The sequence below is a fragment of the Papio anubis genome, chromosome 12 (genome assembly GCF_008728515.1).
Source record: "Papio anubis isolate 15944 chromosome 12, Panubis1.0, whole genome shotgun sequence".
In the NCBI taxonomy this organism is placed as follows: domain Eukaryota; kingdom Metazoa; phylum Chordata; class Mammalia; order Primates; family Cercopithecidae; genus Papio; species Papio anubis.
Window position 1 is genome coordinate 56,042,188 of NC_044987.1, and position 11,063 is coordinate 56,053,250.

The 11,063-nt window shown below is 50.3% G+C and overlaps 1 protein-coding gene across 4 annotated transcripts in view; it reads left to right on the forward strand.

Annotated features, from left to right (window-relative positions):
- GAB2 (GRB2 associated binding protein 2) overlaps positions 1–10,656 on the forward strand; it is a 202,717-nt gene extending 192,061 nt beyond the window's left edge. For all 4 annotated transcript variants that reach the window (XM_031653082.1, XM_031653080.1, XM_021926357.2 and 1 more), the window contains exons 5-10: positions 796–890; positions 2,326–2,590; positions 3,790–3,880; positions 4,208–4,310; positions 5,523–5,648; positions 6,544–10,656. In XM_031653082.1, the coding sequence (XP_031508942.1) occupies positions 796–890; positions 2,326–2,590; positions 3,790–3,880; positions 4,208–4,310; positions 5,523–5,648; positions 6,544–6,687 (824 nt within the window). In that variant the 3' untranslated portion in view covers positions 6,688–10,656. The remainder of the gene's footprint in view (positions 1–795; positions 891–2,325; positions 2,591–3,789; positions 3,881–4,207; positions 4,311–5,522; positions 5,649–6,543) is intronic.
- The last annotated feature ends 407 nt before the right edge of the window (positions 10,657–11,063 follow it).

The window sequence follows — 11,063 nt, forward strand, 5'->3', positions numbered from 1 at the left end:
AATTTTTTTTGAAGTACCTAAATTCTATTGTTACTTGTTTTCCACTGAGAGTATTCCAACTCTGCATGTAACCTCCTCTGTATGATGAAAAAATAGAACAATATTAATTCCTTTCATTTTGCATCTTGCTTTATAGCTCGCAAAGCCTTTTCTTATCCATCCTGTTGTTTAAGCCAGGCAGAGAGGTTGGTGGGACAAAACCTCCTTGTCTCCATCTCACATGAGGCCAATGACAGTTAAGAGACTTAAACAGAGTTGCAGAGTCATTGTGCCAGAGATGAGACTCAGACCCTAGAGTCCCAGCTCCTGGTTTAGACTTCTTTGCCGCCTTTCAATCCATCAACAACTTGAGCAGTCGTACTGTGCTTTGGAACTGAGATGATAAAGACATACATAAAACATGTTCCTGCCCTTCAGAGCTTACATCTCATTGGGAAAATAAAACCAACACATATAAATCAGGACAAGTATTGTTACTGTGGTATTCAGAGAAGTGATGGCTGGGGTGAGTGGGACAGGTGAGTGCTATAGGAGTCAAAGGAGAGGTGCATAGATGAGGGTAGAGTAGTCAAGGATGGCTTCTCTGCAGATGCTAACATTGGAGCTACATCTAGAAGCCCAGGAGGATTTTTGAACTGAGGAGTGATGTGTTCGAAGAAATTCCTTATCATTTGGGGTTGAGAGTAGTATCTTCTGGAGTATCAGTAAGACCTTGAACCACACTGGTGAGGGTATGGGGAAGTGTCAACACATGAATCAACCATGAGTACATACGGATCCTCCTTCCTCTGTCAGCTTCTTCCTGTGAGACCTACGAGTACCCACAGCGTGGTGGAGAGAGTGCAGGCCGGTCTGCTGAATCCATGAGTGATGGAGTCGGCTCTTTCCTGGTGAGTGTGGGTTAACCAGGGGTCCTCAGGCAGGCCTGGTTAGGTAAAAGGCCACACCTTATGGAACTAAAAGCACAACCCCAAAAGAGTGATGGCATCTCCATCTTAAGACCCTGCCCAAGTTCTTGTCTCAGTTCAGAACCCTGCGTTGAGTCTTTGGACAAGTAAGATACAAGTATTCTAGTCCGGAAGAAATGTATGTGCTAAGGTAGACTGGATTACAAGGTTCACCAACCTTGTAGGTAAGCAGAGGGTCTAGAATGCAACAGACCCAGGCTGCACGGTGGGGGATCTTCTAAGGCAACAACCTTACCCACATGGCCTCACATGTAGGAGGGAGGCTGCAGTGTGAGACTCCAGGCAAGGGTAGTACTCACAGTCATGCTAAGTGGCAGAATTATGGCTTGAGAGCAGGATCCCAGGCTGCCCTCTGGAAGATGCTAACACAGTTCTCCAACGTGTCAGGCAAGAAAACCAAGGCCTGGCTTCAGGCCCACTGGAAAGACGTGAAATCAGGTAACCAAGGCAGAAGCAGCTTAGTTGTATGTCAGGGCACGTAGAACAAGAGTTAGAGGAAGGCTATAGCCAAGGGTGCTGTATCGCACAACTCTGTAGAAGCTCCGACTGCAGCTTGGTGGTCCCCTAGGTGCCTGGAGTGAGCCCCAGGTACTTAGGAACCTGGACTGGGGAAACACAACTGGCCCCAGACCTCACCTTTCAGAGCCAGGACTCCTAATATGCTCCTTGTTCTGATCCAGGGCCCGAGATGCTGACCTGCCAATGGTGAGTCTGGACTTGAGGTGGAGGGCAGGTCCTGAACCAAACCTACAGTCTATGGACTATGCTACCCACAGTGTTGGTCAGGCATCCAGAAAGCCAAGTGGACCCAGTCACCAAGAATATTTTATACTCCAGATTTATCAAAAATTATTGGTGGATGCCAAAGAATCATGAAGGCTTGAAGGGGCCCACGGACCTCATATATTCTTGTCTCCCACTCTGCTTCCTTTTTTTTTATTTTTTATTTTTTGAAACAGAATCTCGCTCTGTCACCCAGGCTGGAGTGCAGTGGTGTGATCTTGGCTCACTACAACCTCAGCCTCCCAGCTTCAAGCGATTCTCGTGTCTCAGCCTCCTGAGTAGCTGGGATTACAAGCATATGTCACCACGCCCAGCTAATGCTTTGTATTTTTAGTAGAGAGGAAGTTTCGCCTTGTTGGCCAAGCTGGTTTCGAACTCCTCACCTCAAGTGATCCAACTGCCTTAACCTCCCACTACTCTGCTTTCTTATTTGGTCTCCCCAGGGTCTCCCTTACAGCTTCAAAGTGTAGCTAACCCAGTCATGATTTGTCTTGCCTAGTTTACAAAGTCTTACCTACTTCCTGTTTCTTCTTGCTAGTAACAGCTGTATTTCTTTCACTGTTCCTCTCCCTAGCCAGGGAAAATGATTGTGGGCCGATCAGACAGCACCAATTCTGAAGACAACTATGTGCCCATGAACCCAGGTTCTTCCACCCTGTTGGCCATGGAACGAGCAGGTGATAATTCCCAGAGCGTCTACATCCCAATGAGCCCAGGGGCCCATCACTTTGACTCACTTGGCTACCCATCAACAACCCTTCCTATGCACCGAGGCCCCAGCAGAGGAAGTGAGATCCAGCCACCCCCTGTCAACCGCAACCTCAAACCTGATCGGAAAGGTAAGTCCATTCTTTCCCCTGTCCCATCTCTGGACAATAGCTAGGGACTCTTTCCATTTGCTTAGGGGTCATGTGGATCCTGGACTTGGGATGTGTGACTTTGGGCAAATCATGTAAATTCTGAGTCTCGGTTTTCTTATCTGTGAAATGAAGATGGTAATTCCTACCTCCCAGGTTTGCTGTGAAGGAGAGCATCTAGGATAGTACTTTGGTACACAGCAGGCATTCAGTAAAGTCAGGTTTGTGCCCCCTGCATGTAGACCAGGCAAGTTACCAGTCTGCTGTGATCTCACTCTCCTGGTCTTGGATTAGTGGCAAGGATTCAAAGGGAGGAGTAGGATAGCTGGGCAGAGATAGCCCCCTGTGGGTCTGACCAACAGGGAATTCAAATCTTAGCATGTGAAACTGAAGCCCTCAGGCCCTTGTGGCATCTACCTTCCTCCACTGTGGCTTGCACAGACCTGGCCAGGAGCAGCAGAGAGTAGTCACAGTGACCATCTCCACTTCAAATATGGTCTCTTGGCTGGGTGCCATGGCTCATGCCTGTAACCCCAACACTTTGGGAGGCTGAGGCGAGTGGATCACCTGAGGTCAGGAGTTTGAGACCAGCCTGGCCAAAACAGTGAAACCCCGTCTCTACTAAAAATGCAAAAATTAGCCAAGCATGGTGGCAGGCTCCTGTAGTCCCAGCTACTAGGGAGGCTGAGGCAGGAGGATCACTTGAACCCAGGAGGCAGAGGTTGCAGTGAGCTGAGATTGCACCACTGCACTGCAGCCTGAGCAACAGAGCGAGACCCTGTCTCAAAGAAAATATATGTAAATATATATGTATATATAAATATATATTAATATCTGTATTAATATATAAATATATCTTTATATATAGTCTCTTATTTTTAAATGAAGTCATAAATCGAGGGAGAAGAATCTGTTGTCAAACCCTGTGTCCTCATTTTTGATTCTGAAAATATAATTACCGTAGATACAGCAGAAAGAATATTTAATTTGGAGTCTGAAGACATGACTTCAAGGCCCATCAATATGGGCAAAGATTATATAACCTCGCTGAGCATCAGTTTCCCTGTGTGAAACTGGAATGACTTTGCAGGCCTTTATAAACATGCTCATGTGTTATATATAAGTTGTGTATGTGTAGCATTATTACTGGCTGATTACCAGACTTTCTTTTCCTGCTCCAGCAAAGCCAACACCACTTGACCTGAGAAACAACACTGTCATCGATGAACTCCCCTTCAAGTCACCTATCACCAAGTCTTGGTCTAGGGCCAGGTGAGTGCCTATGTGTGGGGGTGGGAGCTTGGAGTCAGCCCATTAGAGAAGATGAGTGAAATGGTAGCTGGCCTGTGGGCCAGGACAGCTGGATTCTGATGCTAATGCTATCATTAGCTGATCATGTCTCTTGATCTCTTGTGGCTTGGTTTCCTCAGCTATAAAAGAGAATAATTATACTTGCCCTATATCAGATCTTAATCTGATGGAGTGTGCAGCTCTAATGGCTGAGGTCTGGGTGTGTGAGGGTCAGGACTCAGCTGTAGGCTAGAAACAGGGCAGCAGCCATGCTGCTTCCCCAGTGTTGATTCTTCCTTCCCACAACAGCCACACCTTCAACTCCAGCTCCTCCCAGTACTGCCGCCCCATCTCCACCCAGAGCATCACCAGCACAGACTCAGGAGACAGCGAAGAGAACTATGTCCCTATGGTGAGTCCTTCGGGCTTCGCTGGAATGACTCCTATCAAAGTCCCTTGGGACCCACCACTCAGTTCCCCACTTCCCAGCTTAGCTAATTCACCTCTGCCCAGGGACTCCTTGTATTATTCATGATTTAGTCTCCTGCTACAAACCCTTCTTGAGCACCTATTTATCAAGCAGTAGGAGTTGTCATCAGATGTAAGGAAGACATGAGACCTGTCCCAAAGAAGTCATGGTCTTCAAGGGCAGGGGCCTGCCTCTCTCATGACAGTGACACAGGTGGCAGGATCTGTGTGCCCTTGGATAGTCAGTGCTGGAGGTATCTCCTCAGCGGTGAGAGGCATACATGCACATAACTCACTTTGGAGAGGCCGTAATAGAGCTATCAGCACAGGCAGAGGAGGATATTTCTTCCCTGAGATTTCCATTACGGGCATAACTGCCCAGCACCTGGTAGTCACTGCATAGACAGTGAAAGAATGAATTACCAACCAATAAAGCAGCCAACAAACAGAACACAGGACTATCACCTTCTCATTAGAATAAGACTTCAGGAAAGTCCTAGAGGAGGTGGTGCTTTGCTAGAGCAGGAGTCTGGATGGACAGGATCCCAGAGTGTGTCATCTGAAGAATGCGGGCTTTGTGCAGCCTGGAGATAAAGCCACCCTGTTCAGATCTTGGAGGAGCTAGGTGGGGGAGCAAGCTGCTTTGGGGTGACTACCCCACTCTAGGCCACAGGTGGGAGTTTCAGAGGGGCTGATTTGGTGCAACAGAAGAAAACTTTCCAGTGCATAAAGGAAATGTGCTCCCTTCTTAAGCTCCAGCAAGCAAAGGCTGGGTGTCTCAGGAGAGCCCCTGTTGATGAGATTTGGCCTGATGTGCTATAAAGGAGACAGTGTGGCACAGGGGTTAGCACAGGTTTGGAAGTCAGAAAATAGACCTGATTCCCATCACTCGACAGCTGTGCAACTACAGGCAAAGTCACTTCTCTGAAAGTAAAGTGAACCACAGTTTCGTATTTGTTTTAAACAGTATCAACAGTAATCATACCTACATTACAGGATTGTCATGAGGACTAAAATGAGAACATGAAAAGTCCTTAGCATGATGCATGAGTCAGAGTAGGGCTCAGGGAACCAGTGTTCTTACTCCCAGAGGTATTTTTCTGGGTGGTGGGTTAGTCTGTTCTCTACACTCACGGATTTTTCCTCCTCGTGACAGCAAAACCCAGTGTCTGCATCTCCCGTTCCCAGTGGCACCAACAGCCCTGCCCCTAAGAAGAGCACCGGCAGCGTCGATTATCTGGCCCTGGACTTCCAGCCGAGCTCCCCAAGCCCCCACCGCAAGGTGCCTGGAGTAGAGGTTGGGGGGACAGTAAGAGCTCTCAGGGCCCCGGAGGCAGAGATCATGGAGGTCAGGGTGCCTTCAACACTGAACAGCAGCACTCAGCCTCCCTCCTGCTCCAGTACCTAGCTTTTATGATGCATCTTTAGTCATAGAGCTTTCACCTAGGTCTAAAGACTCCTATTCCTGCTCTCAGAGCACAGTACCCTCAAAGAACCTCATCAGTCAGCCCACACCCCGTGTTGTAGAGATGGCCAAATGAGTGCATAGAGATCTGATTGTGCTAAACAAAGTGAATCAGCAACAGATCCAGGAATGAGGATACTGCCTCCTGGTCCTGGGCTCTTAGGTGTGTCCCAGAGCCCTGCCGTCAATACATCAGCCTTCACAAGGGACTTCCAGGCCTGGGAAAGCCTCCCCAGGAGGTACCCTTAGCTAAGCAGTCTAGACAGCAGGGTGCAGAGCTGTGCCTCAGCATGGTTCCCCTTCACAGGGTGGCGGTGAGCACAGCACGTAAAGTCCTGTGGCTGGTGCTTGTTTACACCCAGCAAAGTCCTTCCCCTGGATGAGCAACCTGACAGAGATGGGTGGAGGCAGAGATGAAGGCCTGGACCCATCCACCAGGGCCAAGGAAGGGCCTGGGTCGTCCCAGGAGCCGGGAAGTAAGAAGGGCTGGCAGGGGCTGCCGCATCCTGCAGGAGGGATAATGAGTTTGGAGTCTGAGCTTTAAAGCCCACATTCAGAAAGAGAAGCCAGGCTCCTGAGGCTGGTCAGTGGCAGGCAGAGGCCATGCTCTTCTCCCCTTCAGACAGCTCAGGAAGATCCCACGCCCATCTTCTTCCTCCCCACCTAACTGGTAACTCACAGCTACTCCCTCTTTCCCACTCTGTCCCCTCAGCCATCTACTTCATCTGTCACTTCTGATGAGAAGGTGGACTATGTTCAGGTGGACAAGGAGAAGACCCAGGCCCTGCAGAACACCATGCAGGAGTGGACAGACGTGCGGCAGTCCTCGGAGCCTTCCAAGGGTGCCAAGCTGTGACGAGAGGGCCACCGCAGAGCCCAGGGAGGGGCCAGGAGGCAGCGTCTCCAGAGCTGGCCCTTCACATCTCCCCTACCCCTCTCCCCTCTCCCATTGTTCCTTCCATTCACTTCCTCTCTACTCTGCCAGTCTCAGCCTTCAAAGCACTTGACATCAGGGACCCTGAACCCTTCCCCTGGGAGGTGAGGGCCTGATCAAGGCACCTCCTCTGCCCACTCGGGGCCCAGCTGTGATTTTTATCAGTAATGGCCATGCCTCCACCCACCTTAGTTAGGAGCTATTGCCAAAAAGCATCCTTCAGCCTTTTCCTGTCCTTTAGACCTGACTATCTACCAGATGTTTGGAGGGAAGGGCTGGAGCTCTGAGCCAGATTCCACACCTCACGTTCAGTCACAGCCCTCAGCTATCTTCCCTCCGGCCACTGGGCTACCTCTCCTTCAGTCCCAGAAGACAAGTTTCACTGACCCAGGGAGTCAAGGACCAGCAGACCAAAGTGGATAATGGACTTTTTCATTCCTGTTTTTCTTGGCAGGAGAGAAGCAAGGCCACTAAAAGAGGAGACGGTGGAGAAGGAGGCCCAGCAGTGGTCTTGAGGGGTAAAGGACTTAGATGCCCAGATGCAGAGGGAAAGCTGACATCTGCAGGGACCCTCACTTTCAGGCTAAGGCCATGGCAGGACAGCTGCTGTGGGGTGCACAGGCGGAGGATGAAGGACAAAAGGAAGGGAAAACTGACGATGGCCAACCTAGAGCAGCAAGGAGCAGCGCTTGGAGCTCAGGTGGTAGAGATGACAAGGACACTGTGGGGTCTGGGTCCCCAGAACTCTGGAGCTACAGGCCATTCTAGGCCCAAGGGCAGTCCTCTTCCCCAGCCCCCTCAAAGGCTCCCGCCAGCCTCACCTTGAAAGCATCACACAGGGGAAGGCTTGGACCAAGCTGGGCGACCAAGCACGTGGGGCAGGAACACATGGTAAAGGGGTGGGGAATATGGGAGGGAGTGTGGTGTGGATGGGTGTGATTCAGGGAATGAGGGGAACCCGGGGACAGGCACAGGCTGGGCAGAGGCGCAGAGCAGGGCAGGGGACTCTGCAGTGGGGTGGGGCAGCGAGTTTCTATGTAGTGAGCAGTGCAGTGGAAGTTGGGTGCAGAGGTAGCAGACAGATGTGAAGCAGGGGTGAAGGCCATGTAGCAAGTGGGGAAATATATCCAAAGGGCCTGGGAGTGGGGGAGTGCCCAAGGCAATGCTTGGGGATACAGGGTGGAGCAGAAAGTGAAGGAGTGACACGTTGTGCAAGAGTGGTGTGCATGGTGGTGTGACATGAGCACTGTTCCTAGGATGGAGGGACAGCAGGTCAGGCAGGACAAGGAGAAAGCAGGGCAGAATTATGCCTAGAGGACCACATCAGACGTGGCTGACAGCTTGTGCCCATGGGCTGTGGCGTATGTCAGATCGCAGGGTAGGAACGAGTCTGGCCTGGTGCCGGCCCTGGGTTTCCTCATCTTATCCGTCCTCTGTTGCTCTCTAGCATTCCAGGAGCCATGTTGGACTCTCCTCCCCGGGCTTGAAAGGCTATCAGATTAACAGGGATGGGGTGTAGGGCATCATCCAAGGTTCCTTCTCTTAAGCCTAGGGTGGGGGATCTGAATTTTTTTATGTTGACAGTTCTTGACTAAATTTTCAAGAGTTTCAGAAGCAACAGGACAGACTAGATGTTTCATTCTACCCTGGGATGAACAGGCGTTCTTCTTCCCAAAGAGTGACTTCCTGCCATGTTCTACTCCCTTCTGCCCCCACTCCCCTTTCAGCTCCCATGAGCATGCATACTTCACCAGACCAATGGCCTAGCCATTCTCTAAGTCCCATCCTGGAAGAAGTTATTTCCTCAAGAGTTGCACCTCTCCTCCTAGCATTAGTTTAGATCAACTCAAGGAGCATTTATTAATGGCTGCTGTGTCCAGTCTCTGGGGTTAAGCACCAACCACACAAGAATCAATCAGACCTTGTCCCTGAACTTGAGATAGTCACAATCAGAAAAAGGACAAGGACACAAGACAGTGGTGATGGCCATCAGAGAGAGACTTTAAATGCTGATGGAGGGCAGAGGAAGTAAAGACTTAGGGAGGTTGGTGCCAGAGGCAGGAGTGGGGTCACAATCAGGGAAGGTGGATTCTAGGAAAAGGGGGTGCCTGAGGTAGGCCTTAGAAGGGGATGAGTCAGATTTTTACAGAGGAGGAGGGCAGGGCTTGGGTCCAGTGGAGGAAGAAGGAAGGAGAGACTTGGAAAGCCTTGTGTCTTGGGAACAAAAGGCCTTTGAGCATATGGGTCCAGCCACTCAGAAGTGCCGGAGCCATGTCTTGGTGTTCCAACAAGTGAATGGTAGCAGTGGCAGCGCCTACACTGGGCAGAGTTGGCAGGGTGCGGTTCACTCTGCCCAGCCCTGAATGTGTGCCTTTAAGGCCCTCCGCAAGGGGCCCCATACAACAGAGCTTTTCACTGGTGCCTTCCCTGTACCCGCAGCAGCCACAAGTGGGCCCCAGACTATTGCAGCCTCCCATAAACATGTGAGCATGTTCTGAGTGTGCCATGATGTGAGTGGACCTTGGCTGGAATCTTCAGAGCACGACTGAGGTGTTCAAATTGAATCTCCCAGGAGGCCTCCTTCCAGCTCCTGATTCCGGTAACTACCAAAATCCCTCGGGTGCAAGTGTAGGGGTAGAGATGGAAGGATGAGAGGCAAAATTGGCCTTTTGAAAGCAAAGCTCTGGCTCACAAGCCCCAAACTACCAGCCGTATCTAGCATATCCCTGCCCTCCACTCACTACCTCCCCCAACAAAGGAGTCAACTCAGTTGAAAAAACTGGTTCTTTGGCCTATCCATGGGTCAAAGTCCACCTCTCCTGGGGGCCTGGCGAGGACTGAGACCCTGGAAGTGGGGGTATACCTTCCCACCCAGCGCTACTTCCCACAAGTCCCCTGCCTGGGGCTCTCCAAGGAGCCGCCTTCACCCACTTCCAGCTCCACTTCTGCAAGGCTGAGTGAGAACAATCAAATAGGGAGATGGTGTCTACTTAGGTCCTTGGTCTGCCTGTCTGTGGAATGGGAGGTTGGATTAGATGCGCTGAGGTCCCATCCACAGCTGGTGCTCAGCTGCTTGAAGAGGAGACTCCCTCTGTAACTTCTTTCTGGGGGATCTGGATGGTCAGGGGTGGGCAGCACCTATCCCCAGTCCCCTCCTAGCTTGACTTTGGTAACTTCTACATTGGAAACCATTAAAGTATGCCCCATTCCTAGGACAAAAGCACAACCATTCTGAATTTACTAGAGCATGGGCTCAGCTCATCTCCACTCTGGCCCCTTCTGCCATGGGACATCTTGGCCCAGAACCCCCACCCCGTTTCCAGAGCTCTTCCTTCCCCATCTGGGCCTTCATAAAATGCAGGGGAAGTAAGGCTGGCCTCAGGAGCTCTAAAGCCCTTCCATAGGGGTCATCTTTCTGGGACTTGCCCGAGTGCTCTTTGGGGCCTGGGACCACAAGGAGCTGCCTACTGAGGCGGGGGGTTCCCCAGAGATCCAGGCTATCGTGTGATTTCTGGTGGCATGTGTTGTGTATTTGTTGGCTACTTGTGTCTTGAAATCTAGAATTATTTCGTGCAGAATTGTCACTATTTGTCAGGAAGAGAAAATGGGCTAGTGGAAGCCCAGTCTTGAGTTCTTGTCTTGTTACCATTTAAAATTGACATTTAATTTTCAAATCACTGTTGGTGCCTAATCACTTAAGTTATTAATTTATTCTGTTGTATTGTTTTTTTTTTAAAAAAAAATTGTAACATATTTATCCAGTGGGTGGGGCAGGAGTGTGTTCAAGTGGGTCATGTTTTTGCTGTGGTGACACATGGTACAGGCCTGGAGCTTGCAGGTCCATTTCTACTGTGGTGTTGGAGCAGGACAATAAAGTCCACTAGAAATGCACCCTGGAACTAGCTGCTGTGTCCATCTTGTCTTGAGGGTCTTGGCATTGGAACCCGTTCTCACTCGTCTGTTCCATTTTTATTGGGTATTTTACTTGGCTATGAATAAGAACGAATGCTCTCTACCTCAGTCTGTTGTAAAGTGGAAATTATATACTAGCATTTGCCAATCCATCTTTCTTAGGCGTCTAGAGATGGGTTCTGGGCGTGTCTGTCTACTACTTTCACAGGTCACTTAGGTGTGACGTGGGGCCCAAACTCCATGCCTCCATCACAGCCCCGGGGAAGGAGCTAGGTACAGGCTTGAGAGCTGCCTCCCAGGTGAGTCCTCTCCATGGGCATCACCCCGCCCTCAATAAGTAAGGTAAGTCAGTTCACACCTTTACTTACACCACACTTCAGTAGAGG